Source organism: Nomascus leucogenys, chromosome 13 (genome assembly GCF_006542625.1).
Source record: "Nomascus leucogenys isolate Asia chromosome 13, Asia_NLE_v1, whole genome shotgun sequence".
Taxonomy (NCBI): domain Eukaryota; kingdom Metazoa; phylum Chordata; class Mammalia; order Primates; family Hylobatidae; genus Nomascus; species Nomascus leucogenys.
In genome coordinates this window covers 36,429,850-36,453,295 of record NC_044393.1, presented here as the reverse complement: position 1 = coordinate 36,453,295, position 23,446 = coordinate 36,429,850, and the positions used below count along the sequence as shown (strand labels likewise).

General features: G+C 56.3%; 1 protein-coding gene across 1 annotated transcript; it reads right to left on the bottom strand.

Annotated features, from left to right (window-relative positions):
• Positions 1 to 381: 381 nt before the first annotated feature.
• On the bottom strand, positions 382 to 20,791 carry HSPA12B (heat shock protein family A (Hsp70) member 12B). The gene is made up of 13 exons (XM_003277964.4): positions 20,671 to 20,791; positions 14,501 to 14,560; positions 12,292 to 12,389; positions 10,812 to 10,936; positions 8,129 to 8,315; positions 7,619 to 7,723; positions 7,186 to 7,302; positions 5,133 to 5,307; positions 4,200 to 4,286; positions 3,664 to 3,768; positions 3,273 to 3,531; positions 2,593 to 2,696; positions 382 to 1,989 (listed from the first exon to the last, which is right to left on the bottom strand). The coding sequence occupies exons 2-13, from the start codon at positions 14,541 to 14,543 to the stop codon at positions 1,334 to 1,336; spliced, it is 2,061 nt and encodes a 686-aa protein (XP_003278012.2). The 5' UTR covers positions 14,544 to 14,560; positions 20,671 to 20,791; the 3' UTR covers positions 382 to 1,333.
• Positions 20,792 to 23,446: the final 2,655 nt, after the last annotated feature.

Genomic DNA, 23,446 nt, shown 5'->3' with positions numbered 1-23,446 from the left:
TTCTCTGGGGTTGGGGTAATGCCTACTCCTTTGCAGATGGGCCAAGGAAGGACTTCGGTAGACTCTCTTTCAGGAGGTAGGGGCACCGAGTGGTATTATAGCACCTAGCCCCACAAGAGGTAGGCACAGGTGGTGGCATTTTAGGCCAGAAGCTGGCTGCCAAGACAATTAGTTTGAATGAGGAGAGAGGGACCTCATGTGTAGGCCAGAGAGGTCTTAAGCAGTGGAGTTGTTTGGGATGCTTGATGGGAGACAGCAGCACCCCCTTCTGGTCAGTTCCCTACGCACAGCTGAAAGCTTTCTCCCTTCTCTCTCTAGCACCCGGAACCCCTGCATTCCTCCCACTATTAGGGTCTCCACGCCATATCAGCAGGCTGTGGCTTCCCCTTGAGCATAAATGTTTTATTGTCACCTCAGGGCTCTCAGGCAGGTGGGGCTGTTGCATGTCACAGTTGGAGGGAAGTGCCTGACATTTCACACTTTAGGAAACTGAGGCCCATGGGCGGTCAGAGAATGTCCTAAAGGCACACCGAGTCAACAGCAGAGCTGGGACCACCCCTCAGTGCTCCCTCTGGCCTCCCCATCCACCCTCCAGCTGCCCTTCCATGGTTGGGGTGGGGTGCAAGTGGGGTCCTTCGTCAGCTGCCCTTGGGGCCTTCCCAGATGGGTGTTTTGTCTCGAAAGAAATGCTACCCTCATATCCCCTCATAATTGCCTCCACCACAATAATGTTCCCATCTCCCCATTAGAGATCTACTGCCCTTTCCACAATTCACAGTAATATTTGGGTGGTCAGCACCACACCAGGACTGTGCTACCCTCTGGAGTCCACTTCCAGTCACTTTGCTACGGCACAGGGTTTTTCTGCCTGGCTCCCGGTTCGGGCTGAGTCCATCAATGAGTGAACTTCAGCCCTGCAGGTCCAGACCCTGCACAACCTCCTTCCTCCTGCGGCTCCTCCTGCCATCCCACCCCCACCCCTACTCGGCCAAGTTCAGACCAGGACTCTTCTGTTCTTCCTTCGGGGTCACATGCCCCTTGCCGGGCTGCGCGCTCTGTCTTGCAAACCTCTTCTCAGTCACCCTTACCCGTTCAGTCCTTGGCGGGTCCCTTCAGCCTGGCAGTCAGCGGACCAGTGCCCAATCCCAAAGCCAGTCTCTGGGTGTGTCCCCACCCACCGTCCCATGACCTCATCTCCCCGGGGCCGGAGGGCGTGGAAAGAGGTGCAGACTGCAGAAGCATCGTTTCCCCCGCCCCACCCCGCTCCGCAGGCCCCCTGGACCGGAAGAGGGCGGGGCCGGGCAGAGGGCGCTGGCACCGCGCCGGCGCGCCCTCAGTTGGAAAGAAAGTCGATGGACGCGCGCACGGAGCGATTGGTGCTGACGTCGACGGCGGTGACCTTAATTTCGGTGTCGCCAAATTGCATGGCGGCGCGGATCTCGCGGCGGCCAGGAGGCGCGCCGGCGGTGTTCTGGCCGCAGTCGGCGGGCTCAAGCTCGAGGCTGAGCGCGCCGCATTTGCGCACGCCGGGGTCGGTGATGAAGCGCGCATCCTCGGCCGCGCAGCAGTACAGGTTGATGAGTACGCGCCGCTGGCCGGGACGCGCCGGGCAGTAGCTGCGCCGCACCTCCTCGCCCAGGGCCACCGACTGCTCGGCGGCCACGAAGCGCTCGAAGACGTCGGTGCACCAGCGGCGGCCGTCGCGAACCAGCAGCTTTTCGGGCGGGTGGCGCCCAGGCACAAAGCGGTTGAGCACGCCCACGCCGTAGGTGAGCGGCGAGCGGCGGACCCGCACCACGCCCGGCGCCTGGCCGAACAGCACCGCGCCTTTGAGGATGGTGAGGCCCACGTCGTGCGGGACCACGACACGCAGACCGCGGGCGCCCAGCGCCACCTGCACCGCGTGCTGCAGCACCGCTGACTCGGCAAAGCCACCCACTAGGAACAGCAGCTTCACACCCTGCACCTCCGGCCGTGCCAGCAGCGCCTCTGCGGGACAGGACGGGGGGACGCGGGTGAAGGGGGCAGAGGAGAAGGGGCGGGGAGGAGAGAGCCACTGAGGCCACCACTAGGCGGCCACCGGCGCCTCCCCTCCCTAGCCTGTACCCGCCTGGCAACTAGAAAGTAGCCATTTGAGCACTTTCTTTGAGAGCTCCCGGGAGTCCTCGAGGGCTTTGCCTCCCCAACACTCATGCTTCCTACTTCTCTCCCACCACGACGTGGAGGACGAGAGATAAGGATATGCATTTACACGTATTAAACACCTAGACATTGTGTGCAAGACATTGTGCTCACTCTAGGTACTTCAGCTCATTTTATCCCTGTGATAACGTTTTGAGAACCCAATACTATCATCCCATTTTATAAATGGGGAAACTGAGGCACCAGAAGTTTTTTGCCTTGGCAAGACTACATATCAACCCCCTAGCTCTTAATCACCACTGCACTTCATCCCCCAGGTGTTCTAGATGATTCTAGGTCTCATCCCAGTGTATGGATGTGTGGAGGTTTCTAGGCACTGATGGGGGGGGAATTATTCCGCATCTGTTTGTTTATGTGGGGGCGGGTGGCGGACCAAGCTCAGGTGCTCACCTATGTGCTGGATGATCCCGCTGACGGTGGGCTGAAAGAGCTCGTTCATGGCTTCACAAGACATTCGGAGCATCCCCTGTGAGGACCACTTCACGAAGTTCACGCTGTTGGTGGTGAAAGGGGCAAAGATCCATCGGTCAGGGCCCAGCTGCTTGCCCCAGTTTGGGGTCCGTGGTCCTTATTCTCTACCTCTGCCTCCAGGCAGAAGTGCCTGGGCACCGACTGCATGTGGTGTCTGGAGGACTGGACCTGCTGAATGTTAGTCCCTTATCTCCACCCTACTCACTCAGAGGATTTAGTTGCCAGCCTGCTCCAGGTTCCAGGTACGAGGTCCTGGGAGGGGCCTCCCCTTGCTTTGGTGCAGGGAAACCATGGAGCATGGGCCGTTAGGGCCCGGGGTGGGGGTGTAGAGAAGGCTAGGAGGAGATAGGCATTGCCGCTTCCCCGCCATGATTCTCTCTCTTGCCCCAGTTCGGGCTGCGGATTCCGTGGGTGGAGCCTGCTGGGCTGGGGCACTCACTCGCCGCTCCCCGCCGCCCCACCCCGACGCCCTGCTGGCTTAGTGTATATGTGGGATGAATCAGGCAGACCCCCACCGTTCCTTGGGGCCCGGGACCCTCCAGTGCACGGTCATTCCCGGGTCGGCAAACCCTGCCTGAGCCCGCGGGCCTAGGACCCACCTGCTCCTGCGCAGAGCGGTCTCCACGTTGTGGCCCCGCTGCTTGCGGTAGAAGTCAATGAAGGAGAAGGGCAGCGAGATGTTGAGCGCCCCTGCACGGTGCGGGCCAGCAGTGCGCTTGCGAGCCTCGAAGGCGATGGTCAGATCTACCCAGGCTGCCGGCCGTTGCCTTTTGAAGGTGGCGATGAAGTCCTCGCCGAAGATGCGGCACAGCAGCTGCTCGAAGGCCAGGTCCACGCCCACAGCGCCATAAGGGCCCCCTGGGGTGGAGCAGGGGGCGAAGGGGGCGTCAGAACTCACGGGGGTGTCAGCGCTCACCCTGCCGCCAGGGGGCGGTGGCGAGGCCGGAGCCCTGGTCGCGCTGGGTACCGGGGCGCCGCCTGGCTACTCACCAGATGCCTTGTAGAGCTCCTTGAGGGTGCCATGGGGCTGCTCCAGCTGGTGCACCGTCAGGTCCACGGTGCCTCCGCCGCAGTCGGCCACCACGTAGCGGTCTCCTGCGGCGGCGAGCGCGGGCACACACTCGTGGGCGGCCTCGCACCCTCAGCCCTGCGCCCCCTCCAGCCTCGCCCAGCCTCCAGCCCTGCCCCGGGTCCCAAGGCCTGTCTGCAGGGTCGGGGGAGGGACGTGAGGGGCTTCAGGTGCTTGAACCTCAGACCACCACATATGGGCGCAGGGTGTGGGGGAGAAATGGTTCCAGAGGCTCTGCAACTCCACCCGAGCGTCCGCGGAGAATCCCCTGGAGGAGTGGGAGTTAGGGGCGCCGCTGTGAGTGGGGTGGGGGTGCGGGTGACTGTGAGGGGACGGCCAGGTTAGGTACAGCGGATGGAGGAGGAAGAGACGGGCTTTGCAAACATGCCCTTCCCCCCATCAGTATATGGTGCCCGGTAGGGGCCAAGGATAACTCTCCATCCCCCTTTCCCCTTACCTGCTTGCATCTCTGCCCACAGCTCTCCTACGCCCGACTCCACCAGGAACGTGCGGCTGTGGCGGGACCTTCGCAGCTGCTCCCGAGCTGGGGGGTCAGGAGACAGCAGGAAGTGAGATTAGAAGGAGGTGCTCCAGCTATGGCGTTCAACTCCCATCCCATCCTCCTGCCCAGGCCCTCCGTGGGCACTGGGAGCAGCCAGTGCTTCTGAAACTCCAACCTGCTCCTGACTGGGAGAGGGCAATCCTGAACCCCAAACTCCCACCCTGTATCCAACAGCTGGGGGGAAATATTTATGGACACAGGGCCTTCCTTTAACCCAGGAGGCCTCAGGTCATGGCAAAATCAGGGTTAGAGGGGTTGGGAGGAGCGGAGGCAGGTAGGTCTTTGGAGTCTCAGAGGGGACTCAGGACTTAGGGCTTCTCCTTGCCCTGGGAGATGGCATTTGGGAGGATGACCATAGCTGTCCTTGGCCTGGGTGCCTGGTCCTGGCAGCAGGAGCTTGGGGCTGATGTGTGTCGGGGAAGATGAGGGGAGTGAAGGGGACAGCTGATGCAGTGGGCTGACTTCCTCCTTTGTCAGTACCCCAGCAATTTCCTCCTGGGGTAGGCTGTGTCTCCCCCAACCCTCAGACTCAGGGCTGGGCAGAGTCCTGCCCTCCTCAGACCTTGCTCCCCTAGGGCAAGGTGAAATCTCCACCCTGAGATTGGGCTGCCCTAGGTAGGGCATGTCCCACCCTGAGACGAGGTTGCCCTTGGGCAGGGCTGTGCCTCCCTCCCTCAGACGGGCTCCACCAGACATGTTTCTGCCTGCTCAAATTGGGGTCCTCCAGGGTGGGGACCCTCTCCCCTTCATACTAGACATGGCCGAGCTTCTGGCTTCAGTGACCCTCTGACCCTCCAAGGGTGGGTGGTGTCCCTGGGGGCAGCTCACCCTGACGGAAGCTGGAGTCAATGGAGCGGCGCTCACCCAGGCGCCTACCACCTGGGGCCCGGCCACTCAGGTCCAGGAGCTGGTGCAGGCGCAGCTTGCGGCAGTATACCGAGGCGGCCTCGGGCTCCAGGGCGATGAGTAGCTGCTCTGCATTCTCTCGGGACACTAGTCCAGCCTGGGGATGGGTGGTGGGCAGGGTCAGGCAGCACTATGGGCTGTCACACCTAAGATGGCACTGCGAGGTGGGGAACCTCGGCCTGTGGGGCTCCCACCTCCTCCATCACACCCCACCCATGTTAGGCCTCTCAGGCCCCTCTGTGCTGCACAAATTTGGAGCTGCCTCATAGCCACGCTGTGACCAGGCTGGGGAGGGAATGGCCCTGGCAAAATATGCCAAGAAGTTGCCCAGCAGGAAAAGACTCTAGACAGAATGCAGACCTAGAATCCCTGGGATCTGCCCCTTCAAATTTCCCAAGATAGCGGGGCTGCAGCAAGGTTCCCCTTCACAGGTACAAGTGGCCAGCTGAGCGCTGGCTGGGGGTGTTGCCAGAGACTCTAGCACAATGTGGGGGGTGGGGTGTGGTGGCTCAGAGGAGGCAGTGGGGAGCCCTTTTAGCTCATTGAACCCTCTTTCTCCACTAGGCTGGTGTCAGACGGTAGCCATAGGCCACCCCACTTCCAGGAGAACTTTGTTCCCAGGGAATCTGATACAGCAGGGAGGAAGCTGAAATTCCAGGCACCAAGACAGGCCAGTTGGGTGGAGAAAACACTTGAGATCTGGAATTATTTCCTTCAGGGCAGGGGATCCCTGTGGGAAGGACATTATGGTTTTGTAGGGTTCCCCAGATTCTGACCAGATAGGGGAGAGGGATAAGGGTGTGAATGGAGACTTTTACCCAGGGCCAGACTTTCCTGAGCAGCCAGGGAACAGCGTGAGAAGAAGGAGGGTGGGGAAATAGGCAAGGGGACGCTGGGGGAGCAGGTGTTTGTTCTGGCTGGGGACAGCCTTGCTTCTGTCCTGATCCTTGCACAGGGATGTCCACTGTGCTCAGGGTTAGCTCCTTCCAGTGAAAAATGTAGACATCTACAGACCTGGCCCTGGGTCATGTCTGGCCCATAGGTATGGGAGGATTGGGGGCCCCTCCAGGGTGTACACAGGCAGGCTTGAGATCCCTTTTGGACAGCCTAGGGTCTGTATCCAAGGCTCCAGGGTTACGACCAAGCAATGAGTCTTGAGGCTATGCCTTCTCTGTCTCCACTGGAGCTCCCCCAACTCCTTGCTCTAGACCTTTGAGCATCTCAGTGGTAGGAAGACCTGTATGCATTGGCCAGAATCGCCTCCCTTTATACTTTCATAGTCTTATTTCCCCTGCTCAAGAACCAGCAAAGGTGGGTGGTAGTGGGGGTGTCCCTCAAAATACTGATGCCAAGTGAAGTGAATGTTCTGGGTACCCTGCCTGCCACTGTGAATGTTGGCTGTTATTCGCTCACAGCTGCTACCTCCTCTGGATAACTGCCCTCAGCTGAATGGGAATGGCCTCACTTGGAGAGGTTTCCCTCCCATTTCCCCAGAGCCAGTGGCAGACTGATACGGATGTGGAAGAAGCCGGCCCCAACTCTGTGCTACAGTTCTCCCTCTGCAGCTCCCCATGGGATCTAGCTGAGGCTAAACCTGAGGCTAGACTCCAGCCAAGACCACATCCTTCATAGCTCCTTCTGTCCTGCCTCCCTCCCTCCCTCGCCTTTCTCCTGAGAAACCTTCTTCAATAGACCTCACATATAAGACTTTCCATCTTGGGCTCTGCTTCTAGGACACCTGACTTAAGGCACTGTCTACACTGGCCTGGGCTGTGCCTGTTGTCCCTCTGTCCCCTGTTCCTGCAGGCCCACTCCCTCTCCTGGTGGGAGCAACTCTACAAACTCCCATCAGGAGGAGGCTGAAGTTCTTTCTACAATAACTCTGTGGTCTCAAGGGTGGTGGGGTGCATGCAGGCATGGGGACAGGCCTGGGCCTTCCTGAGCAGTGTTCTCGGGCCCGCCTGCATGTTCTCACCAGGTAGGCAGCCTCCCGCATGAACTGTTTGGCTGGCTGTTTCCAGATGGCAGGCACCGTCAACACCCAGCGCACAGTGTCCTTCTCTGGCAGCGATGGGCTCTGCTCCCTCAGCTCCTGGTGCAGGAGGGGGCAGTGAGAGGAAAGCTGAATTGGAGGGAGGGTGTCTTTAGCCCTCTGCGGAACTGGAGGTACCAATCAAACCACAGGAAGGACTTCCCAGCAGAGCTGGAAGAATCGGCCCCCCTCCCATCAGTATGGCTTGGTGCAGGCTCTACCAGACAAAAAGGGAGGAGGGTACTGGAGAAGATAACCTCTGAGCTCTGGCAGTGGCTACCCATCCAATGTCGGGGACGGGATGGGGGAGCGGTTTCGGATGAGGGGAAAATAGGGGGTCCCTGCCACAGTCGGCAGAGGTGGGGCCGCAGCGCACCTGAAGGGCGTGCTCCCTGAAGAAGCGCAGGGCATGGGCGAACACCTCCAGGGCGGGCATCGTCTTTCCATTTACTGCCTCTAGCTGGGTCTTCAAGGTGAGATCCTGGCAGGGACACAGGGCGGCTCTGCAGGAGGCCTCAGCTCGGCACTCATTTCCTGACGACCTCGCTCTTAAAATCACCCCGTTTCCTGGAGCTTTCCCTCCTCTTTACCACCGTCCCACTCTTGCCCCAATCTGACATTAGCTCTGCCCCAACCCCTCTCCTTAGTCCCACCGCTCCTGCAACCCCAGCTTCACTATTAGCCCCACCCACATTAGCCCCGCCTCCACCTCGTTTCTGAGCTCCGCCCACACCGGAGTCCGACGTCTCCCTTTAGCCCCGCCCCCTCTCAGCCACGACTCCATCGGGCCGGTCCTCACACGTTTTGGTTTTGTCCCACCCACCCCCATTAGCCCTGCCCTTTTCCATGCTGGCCCCGCCTCCCTGTCTGGAGCCCTATGACTCACCGTGGCACTGTGGATCTTCATCTTGAACTTCTCGAAGTAGAGCCAGTCCCGCGCCTCTTCGGGGTCCAGGTCATGGTAGTAATCGCGGGCGGTGTAGCCAAAGCTGTGGAAGGCGCCCTCTGGGGTCAGCAGCAGGCAGGTCGGGGTCTTCTGGTGGGCCACGCCCGGGTCTCCGCCCTCCCATTTCCTGCGGAGGCACAGGGCAGTCAGTGCAACCCTTTCTTCTTGGGTGGGAATCCAGGCAGAGGGAACAGCATGTGCAAAAACTTACAGATGTGAAAGAGCAAGGAGAACTAGCTATGGGTCGGCTCCATAGGCAGCAGGAGAAAATACAAGAATACTAAGGTGAGATCATGAAGAGCACAGAAGGCCATTCAGAATTCTGTCTTTGTGGATTTAAAGTAGCGAAGAGGTATGACCACATTTGCCTTTAGAAAGAAAGGTCACTGGCTCCCATGGAGCAACAGAATGCAGGGAAGGGAGCATGGAGAAAGGAAACCAAGGAGGAGGATATTGCAGCCATCCAGGTGACAGAAGGTCGGGGCTGAACTTGGGCACGATCAATGGCCATGGAGAGAAGTAGATGGATATTCTAGAGATGTTAGGGAAACATCTAGAGATGTTAGGGGCGTGGTGTCTGATGGGAAGAGAGAGCTTGGGAGGAGGCTGGAATGTCCCCCAGTTATTTCCTGTGACCTCCACAGGACAGAGACAGTGTTCCTGGATGTGTCCTTAGCCCCAGCATGGCCTCAGTCGTGTGTGTTGATCAGCAAGACATCTGGGATGCCCTGCAGCTCCTAGAGGGCTGTAAGTGCCCAGAGCCTTTGTGGTTTCCTGTGATGTGGAAGGAAGGACAGTCCAATCTCACGAAGCTCAAGTCCCATGTATTTTGGGAGCAGTTACCTGTCTATCTCTCTATTCACCCTTCCATCCAGTCTCCAGGCCTTGGGAAGCCCCTCTTACCTCCCATCCCAGTCTGGGTTGAGAGCTTTGAGGTCTCCAATAGCTTCATCTACTGCCTGCCGACCCTCTAGGACACATTCAGAGGACTGGGGTCTTGAGGTCCCAAGGGGAGTGTTCACACAAAACCCAACAACATCTGAATGGATTTTTGAAACATGTCTTTCAAAACAACTGTGTGACTTGTCAACCCAGCCCTTAGAACCTTCATTTTCTTGTTTTTATTTTTATTTCTTGTTTTATTATTTTTTATTTTCTTTTCCTTTTTACTAAACAAGGAAAAGAAAAAAGATTTGAGATGTTGGACCTAGGAATCACCCCTAGGAATTTACCCCATAGAGATTGCAGCACAAGTTTTCAAAGAAGGATATTACTGCTGCACTTTTTGTAATAGTGAAAAATGAGAGGAGGAAAAAAAACCCCTAAAACTGTCAATAGGGGAATGGATAAATTATGACACATCTGTACTATGGAATACTAGGCAACTGTTCAAAGAAAGTGGTAGCTTCGTGTGTGCTGACATGAAATATCTACAAAATAGTGTTGAAGCTTTAAAACAAAGCAAGTTGTATATCTCACTTTTACTTAAAAAACACATATATGTTTGTGTGTGTTTGTCTACAAGCTTAGAAAAATATTTGTGGGCTGGGCATGGTGGCTCACGTCTGTAATTCCAGCATTTTTGGGATGCTAAAGTGGGAGAATCACTTGAGGCCAGGAATTCAAGACCAGCCCCGGCAACACAGTGAGACCCTGTCTCTCCAAAAAAAAAATTTTTTTTTTTTTTTAATTAGCCAGGTGTGGTGGTGCTGCCTGTAGTCCTAGCTACTCAGGAGGCTGAGGTGGGAGGATTGCTTGAGCCCAGGAGTTTGAGGCTACAGTGAGCTATGATCACACCACTGCATTCCAGCTTGTGTGACAGAGTGAGACCCTGTCTCAAAGAAAAAAAAAAAAGAAAGAAAGAAAATAAAAAAGGCCAGGTATGGTGGCTCACATCTGTAATCCTAGCACTCTGGGAGGCCAAGGTGGGCGGATCACCCGAGGCCAAGAATTCGAGACCAGCCTGGCTAACACGGTGAAACCCCGTCTCTACTAAAAAGAAAAAAAAAAAAAAAAATTAGCTGGGCGTGGTGGCGGGAGCCTGTAGTCCCAGCTACTCGGGAGGCTGAGGCAGGAGAATGGCGTGAACCCAGGAGGCAGAGCTTTCAGTGAGCTGAGATCGCGTCACTGCACTCCAGCCTGGGCGACAGAGTGAGACTCTGTCCCAAAAAAAACAAAAACCCCCCACAAAAGTTAGCCAGGCATAGTGGCACACGCCTGTAGTCCCAGCTACTTGGGAGGCTGCGGCAGGAGAATCGCTTGAACCCGGGAGGTGGAGGTTGCAATGAGCTAAGATCGTGCCATTGCACTCTAGCCTAGGCGACAGAGTGAGACTCCATCTCAAATAAAAAAAAAAAGGAAAAGAAAAAAGATTTGCATATTTTATTGTTATGTTTGTTATATCTCAAAAAAATTCACAATTAAAAACAAAGTCTGACTTTCCCTTCAGAGGGTTGGGAGCTGCTCCAGTTGAGGCCGGGGACCCAGGCCTGGGGCCCATCCTCCAACTTTTGTCCCAGTGGGGAGCCCCAGACCCCATGTCTCGGTGACAGTACTTTTGGGACCAAGGTATGAGGAACTCCCCCACCTCCCCACCTCACTCTCCCAACCCAGCTGCCCTCACCTCATCATGTGGATGGCCTCAGGGTCACTGGCAAAGCTGAAAGCATAGCCACTAGACGTGGTGCCAAAGTCAATGGCCACCACCACAGAGAAGGAGGCCTGCTGGGGGGCTCGGGCCTCGGGCTTCTGAAAGTGCAAGACTTAGAATTAGCAAGCAGCCAGCAGGGACACCCCCACCCCTCACACCCCCAACGCTTCCTCTGCATGGGGAAGACACTCCCCTCCACTGACTGTGGTCTAGACCAGCCCTGGACCTGGCCCACCCCACCTGGCCACCTGCTCGGGCTCCCCTGCCCTCCCAGACTCCAGGCTGAGCCTTGGATGTGTCTCTCAGGTAGCCCCAGGCAGGGTTTGGCTCAAGCTCCTGCTTTCCTGCTTCCAGCCTCTGCCCACCCTCCCTCTGGACTGCCTTAGCCCCACCCCCACCTCACACCATCTTCATAGGCAGCCACTAGTCTGGGCCCAGCTGGGAGCAATTTTGCTCCTCCAGGCAGTTTTACAGCACATGGACCAGTGTATATATTTTATCCTCTTGCTCTTTGTGGCCACAGTGACACAAACCAGACTGTCTGATTCTGTGGCAGAGAGGACAGGGCATGTGCATGTCCCCAGAGAAGTGTGTGCCTTCTATGCCAGGGCTGGACTCCCTAAGAATAAGGGGGTCCCTAAGCTGGATCACCAGGGCAAGGTCATCCAGGTGGGGTGACCCACGGAACTTGGGGGTGGGGAGATGGTGTCCTGGATACTTCAAGCTAGTACTTTCCTTTTTATTTGAGACAGGGTCTCACTCTGTCACCTAGGCTGGAATGCAGTGGTGCGATCTTGGCTAACTGCAACCTCCGCTTCACAGGTTCAAGTGATTCTCCACCCTCAGCCTCCCGAATAGCTGGGATGACAGGTGCACGCCACCACGCCTGGCTAATTTTTGTATTTTTTGTAGAGATGGGGTTTCGCTATGTTGCTCAGACTGTTCTTGAACTCCTAAGCTCAAAGCAATCTGCCCACCTCGGCCTCCCAAAGTGCTGGGATTACAGGTGTGAGCCACCTCGCCCAGCCCAAGCTAATGGTTTCCAGACTATTTTTTAGCAACACATCTCCTCTCCTTCAGATATGACTTGGATTAAGGTGGGCTGTAGTCAACAGGGGGCCCAGTGGTCTGGGGACCTAGAAAAGCCACATGCTCAGAGGAACACTTGCCTCAGCCAGGCCAGCTTCAATGGCCGTGGGTGCCTCCTGTGTGGGGGGGTTGGGAGTTAGTTACATGGGGCTCACCTTCTCAGTAGAATTGTCACCCTTATAGTCCAGGGCCACCCAAGACCAATCCTTCTGGGGGGCACATGACTGGAGTGTACGGGGACAAGAGGCACGGTGGTACCCCCATCCCCTCCTCCTTCCTAGCCCAGGCCCTGCCATGACTGCCAGGCACAACCCTGTCCACACCACCCAGGCCACCCACCACTTGATCCCTGCTCCGGGCTTACTGGAGACTGTGAGGGTGTGAGGGGGGCAATGCCGCAGCTTTCCTGGGTCCTTGGGGAGCCGGGTGGGCTAGGCACTGGGGACCGCTCCGGGCTGGAGCCTGCAGAGAAGAAATGGCAGTTCATCCTGGCACAAGCAGGGTAAGGATGGCAGCGGGGCCCCAAGCCAGACACCCAAAGGTTCTCCATCAGTCCTTGCTGGGCTAAGGCAAAGGGCTCTCTGCTGGGGAGGAGGACTGGGGGGTGTAGGAAAGACACACATGACATAGGGGCAGGAGCTGAGGGTCTGCTATCAGAGGCAATGTTTCCCTAGTGGGTGACCCATGCTTTCCCTGGGGACTCACTGTCTCCCCACTAGGGCCCCTCAGACACACAGTGTGGGAGGGGAGAGAGACAGAAAAGCATTGTGTAGCAGGGAGACTCAGTCCACAGATGGAAGGGCAGGGGAGATAGGGCAGGTGAGCTCCTGGGAGGGAGTAGAGGAGAGAGAAGCCCTCCTCCTTCAAAAAGTGGAGCTACAGATCTAACTGGCTAGGAGGTGGGGTTGCTCCCCTCCACCCTAAAGTTGGGCCACGTGGTTCTAATCAGAACTTGAGGGAACTCCGCAGGTCCCATGCCCACAAGGGCCACAGACAGGCCCAGCTGGCTGCTTGAGGAGGATATAGGAGGGGCAGCACCTCCTCCCACACTCATAGAGCTAGCCCAGTCCTGAACTGGGGGTGTCCACAACATTAGGAAGTCTGATTCCCACCCCCCACCCACACACATACACACACCCTGAGCCAGCATTTCAGGGCAGGAGGCCCCATCAAGACCCTCTTGCACGCCTGGGACTGAGCTGGACCTTTGGTGGGAGGGAGTGGAGTAGCCCTGGAGGACAGCCCCAGGCCTGGCCCCGAGGATCAGGCGGCTCATGGGGCAGGAGGGCCTGCCTGGCTGGTAGCTGCCACCACCACACTGGGCATTGCTAAGGGGCATGTGAGGAGTACCGGGGCAGCCTTGATATCCATGGACAGGCCAGGGAGGCTGGCTAGGGAGGGAGAGTGAGATCTGGTAGGAAGCTCCATGGACAAATCAGGCGGGTCTGGCTCGCCTTAGGCTGAGCCGGGCAGGCCCTGTGCTCCCTCAGCCACAGTCCTGTCATGTGCTGCCAGGCAGGTCTCCACTCTCCCTGGCCTTGGGGGTAACCTGGGAACACAGGCGAAGGGCCAGGCATGAGGGGGACAGGGCCAGAGTCTGAGGTGCTGGAGGGGCAGGGACAAAATGGCCACATTTCAAGGGCTCCCTCTCCTCAGGCAGCCAGGGCAGGCTCTGGCCCTGCCACCAGCTGCAGCCTGAGAGGCCAAGTTGCTGTGGCTCGAGCTTGGGAAGGGAGGCAGGAAGGAAGGGCCCAGCCCACCAGGTCTTTGTGAATGGACTTCCTGAGGAGTGTCCCTCTTGCCTCCGGCCTCCCACCCCTGCAGAGAACCCAAGCCTGCTCCCAGACCAGGCTATGGTCAGACGCACATGCACGCGCAGAATTCTCTGCATTGCGTGCCCACCTGCGGACTATACTCCCATACACAGATCCTGTGCACAGAGACCTGCCCACAGAGACACACACTCACTGATGCACTCACACGGGGTCCTGTGCACATAGCCTGAACAAAACACATGGACATGCAAACATTCCTGTGCACACAGACCCTCCATGCACACACAGAATTCTCTGCATGTGTGCCCACTTGCAGACTATACTCCCGTACACAGGTCCTGTGCACAGAGACCTGCCCGCAGAGACACGCACTCACTGACACACTCACAGGGTCCTGTGGACAGAGCCTGAACAAAACACACGCACATGCATACACTCCTGTTTGCACAGACCCTCCTAGCACACACACACATGCACTCAGCCCACACTCATATACACATGGGGGTCCTGTGAATAGACCAGTCCTGTGTGCAAGCATACTCACACAGACCTGTGCACACAGACCCTTCCTGCACACACAGGGGGGTCCAGTAAACACAGACCTGCCCTGTACACATGCACACACACACACACACACACACTCACTCACAGAAGGGCTGTTGGGAAGCTCTGCGGGAGAGGTACATTGGACAACCTGTAGGTGGGTCTCAGTGCCTGCTTGTGGGTGGATCAGGGCAGAGTGGTGATGGGTCAGGGCAGAGTGGTGATGGGTCAGGGCAGAGTGGTGGGGGTTCTTACCGATGTACAGCCCCTGCAGGCCCATCTCCGGGACAGCCAACATCCTTGCAGGCCCTGTAACTGTCAACAGGAACAGACAAGCAGAGTGGGATTTATTTGTCCCTTTGTTCCCTCATCTGAATGCTTATTTATTTTATTTGTTTACTTTTGGTTGGAGTCCTTTGAAGCAAATCCCAGCCATCATGTTGTTTCACCTGTGAACTCTTTAATACATCTCTCCAAGAGATAAAGACGTTTTAAACAATGTCATCGCAACACCATTCTCATGTCTAACGAAATTAACAGTAATTCCTTAAATCTCATCTAAAGTCCCACAGTTCCCAGCTTGTCTCAAAAAATGGCTTTACTTTCTTGGAATCAGGATCCTCCTAAATGTTTTCTGGTGCCTGCTCTGTGCCAGGTGCTGGGAGATATTAGTGACCCAGAGAGACACTGTCCCTGCTGTAGAAACCAACAGTCTGATGGAGGAGATAATCAGGCAAGTGATTTTGAAATGATAAGTGTTGCTGAGTGCTAGGAAGGATAATGCTGGGTGGGAAGGGGACATGGTAAGTCTGGACGGAGGGTTGGGCTGGGCTTACCCTGCAGGCAGGGCCTGTGCACCCTATTTCAGATTTGATTTTATATGAAGGGCAACAGCAAATCTTGAAAGGTTTGAGGTGGCAGGGTGGGGTGGGGGCATGACTCAATTTGTCTTTTCTTTTTTCTGAGACAGGGTCTCACTCTGTTGCCCAGGCTGGAATGCAGTGGCACGATCTTGGCTCACTGCAACCTCTGCCTCCCAGGTTCAAGCCATTCTCCTACCTCAGCCTCCTCAGTAGTTGGGATTACAGGTGAGTGCCTCCATGCCCAGCTAATTTTTGTATTTTTAGTAGAGACGGGGTTTCACCATGTTGGCCAGGCTGGTCTCGAACTCCTGACCTCAGGTGATCCGCCCACCTCGGCCTCCCAAAGTGCTGGAATTACAGGCATGAGCCACCGTGCCTGGCTTTCCTTTTTTGTTTGTTTGTTTTGAGATAGGGTGTCACTCCGTCACGAGGAAAGCCTACATTGAAAGAATGAACAGGCCGGGCGCGGTGGCTCATGCTTGTAATCCCAGCACTTTGGGAGGCCGAGGCGGGTGGATCACGAGGTCAGGAGATCGAGACCACGATGAAACCCCGTCTCTACTAAAAATACAAAAAATTAGCCGGGCATGGTGGCGGGCACCTGTAGTCCCAGCTACTCGGAGAGGCTGAGGCAGGAGAATGGCGTGAACCCGGGAGGCGGAGCTTGCAGTGAGCCGAGATTGCGCCACTGCACTCCAGCCTGGGCGACAGAGCGAGACTCCGTCTCAAAAAAAGAAAAGAAAGGCTGAACAAAGGAACATATACTGGCCAAGGAGATTGAGATGCCCCATGGTCTCATGAAGATTGTACCAAGAGATGGGTAAAGCTAGATCCCTGTAAAAGGTCCTAGATGAGACTGGAAACACTGTTTTAGTGGCCCAAGGCAGGTAAGCTTAGGTGAGGAGTGAGCAAGAGGTCACATGAGTTAGAACTTCTTTTCTTAAGATGGAGTTTCACTCTGTTGCCCAGGCTGGAGTGTAGTGACGCAATCATATTGAGCTAGAATTTCTGAAAAGCTTGGCTGAGATCAGGAATGCATGTGAGGGCAGTAGTTGGAGGGCACTAAAGCTGAAGGGAGGTGAGGAAGAATATTTATTTTCTAAGATGGGAGGGGCTCGATCCTGTCTATGAAGTTCTGGGGCCAGGCTATAGGCAGGATATTCCAAACCATCAACAGCTTTGTTACTCAAAGTGTGGGCTAAGGATCAGCAGCATTGGTATCACCTGGAAGCTTGTTAGAAATGCAGAACCTCAGGCCCCATCCCAGACCTGCTGAATCAGAACCTGTATTTTATTTTTATTTATTTATTTATTTATTTATTTATTTATTTATTTATTTATTTATTTTTGAGGCAGAGTCTCACTCTGTCCCCCAGGCTGGAGTGCAGTGGCGTGATCTCAGTTCTCAGCTCACTGCAATCTCCACCTCCCAGGTTCAAGCGATTATCCTGCCTCAGCCTCCCAAGTAGCTGGGACCACAGGCATGCACCACCATGCCCGGCTAATTTTTGTATTTTTAGTAGAGTTGGGTTTCACCATATTGGCCAGGCTGGTCTTGAACTCCTGGCCTCAGGTGATCTGCCCGTCTCAGCCTCCCAGAGTGCTGGGATTACAGGCGTAAGCCACCGTGTCTGGCCTAGTTTAACAAGATTCCCAGGTGATTCAGGTGCACACTGAAGTTTGAGAAGTGTTGCTCAACAGTGTATCTCAGCCAGTCTGCAGACCACTGACACTGTGTTCTCATTGGTGGGCCTGGCTGCTCCTCTAAACAAAGGGGGAGGCTACACAGGGCCAATGCATTCCCTCTCTGTCACCAGCGGCCCGATCAGAAAGTTTTGCTACAGAACACAGGCAGACACAGAGCTGGCTCTGGCATGCCCATACACACATGCACACACCCTTGCTCACACACTTCACACAAACCAGCCCCATTGTGGACAGACACCTGGACTCCCACACACTCTTGTATGTCCAGGATTCTCCTGCATGGCCAGCACCATGGAGATTTCCAGACACTCTTGCTGTCCTCTGTACCATTGGAGGTACACAGTTGAATGCTCAGGAATCAGAATCAGAAGAAGGATGGGTGCTGGTTGTGGGCACACATATAGCAGCTGGCTGTTGAAGAGAAAAGGGAAAGCATAGAGAGGGGAGGGGAGGGTTCTTAGGAGCCTGGGGCAGGAGCCCAGCTCAGGATGATGGAGTGGGATGCTGAGCTGGGTCCTGCCAGCTCATGCGAGCTGATTCTTTCTATCCCTTCCCAATTCTGCATTCAATGACATCACATTGGTAGCTTCAAATCAGTCATGGCTGGGAGTATTTACACGACAGAAATTGGCAAGCACTACAAATCAGGATTTTATCCTTCTTCCAGAGCTGACTGGAAACCATTAACCAGCATACTACTGGATCAAAGTTACTTGAGGGAGGAGCTGGCAGCCCTATTTGTATGTTGTTCTGATTCTTCAGCAAACACTTATCGAGATTCTTCATGCCAGGCTCTGTGCTAAGCATTGGGGAACCACTTTGCTGAATGAATGAATGGATTTTCTGGACCAAGGCTATTGTACCTGGAGGAGAAACAACCTAGAACCATCAGAAAAAAAAGACTCTGGGCCGGGCGCCATGGCTCACTCCTGTAATCCCAGCACTTTCAGAGGCTGAGGCAGGTGGATCACCTGAGGTCAGGAATTCGAGACCAGCCTGGCCAACATGGTGAAACCTTGTCTCTACTAAAAATACAAAAATTAGCTGAGCGTAGTATTAGATGCCTGTAATTCCAGCTACTCAGGAGGCTGAGGCAGGAGAATCGTTTGAACCTGGGAAGCGGAGGTTGCAGTGAGCCAAGATCACGCTATTGCATTCCAGCCTGGGCGAGAAGAGCAAGACTCCATCTCAAGAAAAAAAAAAAAATACTGAGTCCTCGCTCTACACTGGATTCCACATCCAAACCATGGGCCTATACTCTTCCCAGCTATCAGAAGTTTGTCCAGTTATCTACCGTCTCTCATTGTGTGATATGCTGAGTGCCCCTATGCTGGGGTTTCAGGGATGGCAGGAGCCTATTATGGCACCTGGCGTGAGTGCATCATGCCACATCTCTGTGCCTCAGTGCCCTTTCCTGTAGAATGGGTGACACAGAGGGCTTATGTTAACAAGTCCAGATATGCAAGGTGTTGATAAAAGCAGGGAGTTGGGCAGGTTTGAGCAGTGTTCTTTCCCTTCGTGATGCGGATTCTGAATTTTCTTGTTAGATATTTTGGTCTTACTGAGAATTGCATTCTAGTCATCATGAGTTCTTTAAGGAAGGAGGTAGGAACAAAATCAATTTGTGTTAAAGGCTGGGTGTGGTGGCTCATGCCTGTAATTCTAGCACTTTGGAAGGTCAAAGTGGGTGGATTGCTTGAGCTCAGGAGTTCGAGACCAGCCTGGGCAGCAGCAAAACCCCATCTCTACAAAAAATACAAATACTAGCCCAGCGTGGTAGTGCATGCCTAGAGTCCCAGCCACTTACGACGCTGAGGTGGGAGAATTGCTTGAACCTGGAAGGTTGAGGCTGCAGTGAGTCATGATCACACCACTGCACTCCAGCCTGGGTGACAGAGTGAGACCCTGTCTCAAAAAAAAGAAAAAATGGTGTTAAAGAAGGAGGATCCCACGGATTCTGAGAGGTGGAGGTAAGCCGAGAGGTGGAGGTAAGCCAAGAGGTGGCTGACTGCCAAGTGAGCACACACACCCAGGAACACTTAAGGAGAATGCTGACCACAGAACACGGGACAAGCCCAGCTCCCAAGAGCTAGGTCTGGGCAGAGTCCACAGCTGAAAATGAGGGGAGGCTGAGCCCCGCTTCAGGGGCCTACTAATTTCAGACTGGTGGTGCCTATGGGTTTGAGAGTAATTGAGTGGGACAGTTTGATTTACACAGAAAGGAACTCCATTTCCTGGCTACAAGCACATGCCAAACTCTGGCCCCAGCCTGATCCCTAACCCTGCCCATGGACTGACCCCTAACTCTTGGCTTCATATTGACCTCTAGTCATCAGCTTCACCCTGACCCCTGGCCCAGACTTCTACCCAATAGACAGGGTCTATTAGTCACTGGGGACCAGGATAGGGTGTGGCCCAGGAGGAACTCACAACCAGAGACTCCCATCCCAGAGTATCCCCTGGTCTTACAATAGCCAAGGACGAACTCTGCCCCCCCGCCAGCCCCCGCTCCTTTTTTTGAGACAGGGTCTTGCTCTGTTGCCCAGGCTGGAGTGCAGTGGCACAGTCACGGCTCACTGCAGCCTCGACCACCTGGCCTCAAGCGATCCTCCCACTTCATCCTCCCAAAGTGCTGGGATTACAGGCATGAGCCACCTTGCAGGGGCCCGAACCTTTGCCTGATAGAATCCTCGGAGGATCTCTTCCTGGGTGGGGTGTTTCAGCTGGCCACTCATGTCCCCAGGAGCACTATGGGAATGCAGTGTTCTGGGTTTCAGGGCTCCACACGATGCCTGTGCAGACAAAGAGCCCACCCAGGTCCTTCCAGCTCCCCTCCTCACTAGGACCCTGCCTCTTCCGCCTGCCGCTCTCTGCTCAGCACCCAGCCAGCCCTGTAATGGAACAGGACTCCGTCAGCGGGCTAAGTGAGGCCACAGGCGTTTCTTCCAAGCCACAGACTGGGCCAACCAGGGCCCAAAGCACAGATCAGAAACGGCACCCAAAGGGCTGCCCCACTCTGTTCTGGAGAGGAGCCCTTAAGAAGATGGGGCCATGTGTGGCTGAGTGAGGTGGCTGCCCCATCCTGCGCTGGGGCAGGGAGTGACAGAAATGGCCTCCCATGGCCCCTCCCTGTCCTCATCTTTGCTTTCCATACATCCTGCCGCACCCCCTTGGGTCCTCATCATGGGAGCAGCCAGTTCACAAACAACAGAGCCCCTCCCATGCTCTGCCCACAGCCCCCCATTACCCCTCTCGCCTGGGATTCCTGCGCTGCGTCTGCTCTCCGGAGAGTCCCTAGTTTCGTGCTCACTCCCTTCCAGTCTCTCTCATCAACACACGCTAGCCTCACAGACAGGCTCCACTGCCCTAGCGGGAACCTGGACCCCACCCCACCTGGACCTCAAGCTGGCCCGGAAGACCAGGTCCCAGCCTCAGACCCTGGCACCTGGACCACTCAGTACTCTGTTGCGCTTCGGGACCACAAGGCCTGGGACCCCTGAGGCACCCCCCAACACACACACATACACTCAATTCAGACCTGGGCACCGGGTCCCCCAAATTGGTTCCCTGGAGCGGGCCCCTAAGACACAGGAGTTTCTCCAGCCTAAGCCTCTGAGCAGCTGTGCGAGGGACAGGGGAGGTGGTCCCCCGAAACCCAGGTGGGAGACCAAGGTCGCTGCCCCAAATGCCTTCCCGAGACCGCAGCCTCGCTGAAGACAGGGGCTTGCAGATCTGTCCCCACCAGACACCCGGAGTCTAGAGGTTTTGGTGGGGTCTCAGCCGACAGCCCGGGACGGCAAACCTCCTCGCCTTTCCCCACTCGGGGCGCCCAACAGCCCCCGCCCCAGAACTCACCTCCGCCCTCCCGACAGCTCGAGCCCCGTCCAGCCGCCGCGATCCCGGGCCCGCAGCCCGTTGGCCGTGCCTGCTGCGGCGGCCGCAGTCCTCGACGTGCGCCCGGCCCCGAGGCCTCCCGCCTCCTCGCGCCGCCCACCCCGCCCGCCCGCCGCCCCCTCCCCCAGGCCGGATGGCCGCGCCGCCTGCGCCGCCGGGTCGGCCCGCGCTCCCGGCCCAGATGTGCGAGGCCGGGGCGGGGCCTGCCTGCGCGGGCCTCCGCCAAGGGGCCCAGCCTGGTCCCGCGTCCAGGGCCCCTCCCTGAGCCCCTCCTGCGCCTCCCCCGCTCCGCTAGCAGCCCAGGGGGTGGGAGAAGGGAGAGGGGACGGCGTAGGGAGGGGAAGAGGAATTCCAGACCCTCGTCGGCCTCCTGCGGCCCAGCTGCTGAGGGGCTCCCCTGCCCCGCCCCCACAGGCCCACCTTGGGGCTCAGCCTCGGCCCCTTCAGCGAGGGCCCAACAGCCGAGAGGGAAGGGCCCACCCTAGACCCCTCCACTTCCCTGCCCCAGACCCCTCCAGTCCCTTGACCCAGAACCCTATCTCCTCCCACCCCCACTGCCCCTACAGTTTCCCTAGCCCGGTCCTCAGTGGCCAGAAAAGAGGCAGAATTGTGGATGAGGGCAGGCCCTCGGGTCCCCAGGCTAGGCCTAGCTCTGTCTTTGCTCAAGTTCAGACGACTGAGGCGCGGAGTCTCACAGACTGAGGCCCCATGCCCCGCAAGGGGACCACTCTGCACCAAGGGGCACCCAGCCTCTCCTCCGAGGCTCACGGCCTTTTTCTTGTCCTAACCGGAGCCCTTTTGGGGATGCTGGGACTTGGCCTCCAACTAGGGGGTTTGTGGGGTGAAGATCTCTTTCTGGGCTGGGAACCATGGCTTATGCCTATAATCCAGCGCTTTGGGAGTCTGAGGCGGGAGGATGGCTTGAAGCTGACTGGGCAACAAAGACCAGCCTGGGCAACAAAGGGAGACCCTGTCTCTAAAAAGTTTTAAAAATTAGGCCGGGCGCGGTGGCTCACGCCTGTAATCCCAGCACTTTGGGAGGCCGAGGCGGGCAGATCACGAGGTCAGGAGATCGAGACCATCTTGGCTAACATAGTGAAACCCTGTCTCTACTAAAAATACAAAAAATTAGCCGGGCGAGGTGGCGGGCGCCTGTAGTCCCAGCTACTGGGGAGACTGAGGCAGAAGAATGGTGTGAACCCCGGGGGGCGGAGCCTGCAGTGAGCCGAGATCACACCACTGCACTCCAGCCTGGGCGACAGCGAGGCTCTGTCTCAAAAAAAAAAAGTTTTAAAAATTAGCCAGGTGTAGTAGCTCACGTCTGTAGTCCTAGGTACTCAGCAGGCTGGGGTGGAGGATTGCTTGAGCCCAGGAGTTTGAGGCTGCAGTAAGTGTGATCACACCACTGCACTCCAGCTTGGGTGACAGAGAGAGACCCTGTCATAAATAAATGAATGAATGGATGAATGAATGAATGACTTTCTGCTAGGTCGTTCGTGGAGCTTTCAAAGGCAGCTGACTCGTTCGGCCTGTTCCCCTTCCCCTCTGCCCCATGTGCCCCCACAGAAGTTCCAGATGCTTCTCAATCCACCTCCCTTTGTGCCTGGGAAGGCTGCCCGTCAGAGAAGGGCCCCACAGCCCCATCAAATGAGGCACAGTTCTTGGGACATCCCTTTTGCTCTTCCACTCCAAACCTTTGCAAGGGCTATTTTCCCTCCCTGAAATGCTCTCCTTCCTCATCTCTGCCCAGCCAAAATGCTCCCCAGCTACAGCGTCACCTCCCTAGGCTTGCTGCCTTTCTTCTCAGGGCCACTGCCCCAGAAGGCCTCCTTAATGAGGTCAGGCATGGGGTGTGCGCTGCACCAACAATTCTGGATACCAAGCCAGCATGGTATCCAATCAGCAGTCTCCACAGGCCGCCTCCCAGTGTGCGTCTATGTGTGTCCATCTGTGCATCTGTTGGTGTGTTTGTGTCTGTGTTTAAGTGTGTCTTTGCATGTGTTTGTATGTCTGTGTTCATGTGTGAATGTGTTTCTTGGATTGTCTGACTGTGTGTGTGTGTGCTAGTGTGTGACTGTGTTTCTGCATTATGTGTGTGTGTTGCTGCATCTTGTGTCTTTGTGTCTGTGTGTGAGTGTGTGTCTGCATTTGTCTGTGTGTAACAGGGGTCCTTGATCAGGGCCTACAGGCCTGCACCTCATTTGAGGCTGAGCAGAGCCAGGAGGGATTGAAGTGTGTGTCTGCTCTGCATGTCCTGGGGGCTGCAGGGTCTGGCCCCTCACACTCATGCCTGCCCCTTTTTTCTTTTTCCCTTCCACCTGGTTTTCCTTTGTCCCCACCTCCAGCTCCAAAGATGGGCTTGTCTCTGAGGGCCACAGCAGCAGGTTCCGAGCAGGGGTGAAGACTCATGGGGGGCGTATCCCCTGTCCTCAGTGCCAGCGCCCTCCAAACCTTCCTGTTTGGAAGCTCCCTCCTTCCCCCACCCCCACATTTCAGCCCCCCTCAGTCTTATGAGGGAGTCACAGACTCCACCCTTGGGCTGCGTCCGGTCTGACATGAGAGAAGGATAGCAAATAGCCCCAGTGAGCCCACATTCCACACTAGAGGAAGCTCAATTCAATTGTCCAGGTGGGCATGGATGAGGGTCCTCAGAGTCCCTGCCCTCCACCTCTCTGTGCCTTCCCGTCTCCCTCCTGCTCCTCTCCAGCATGGTTGTGGGCCCACCCACTGACCTCAC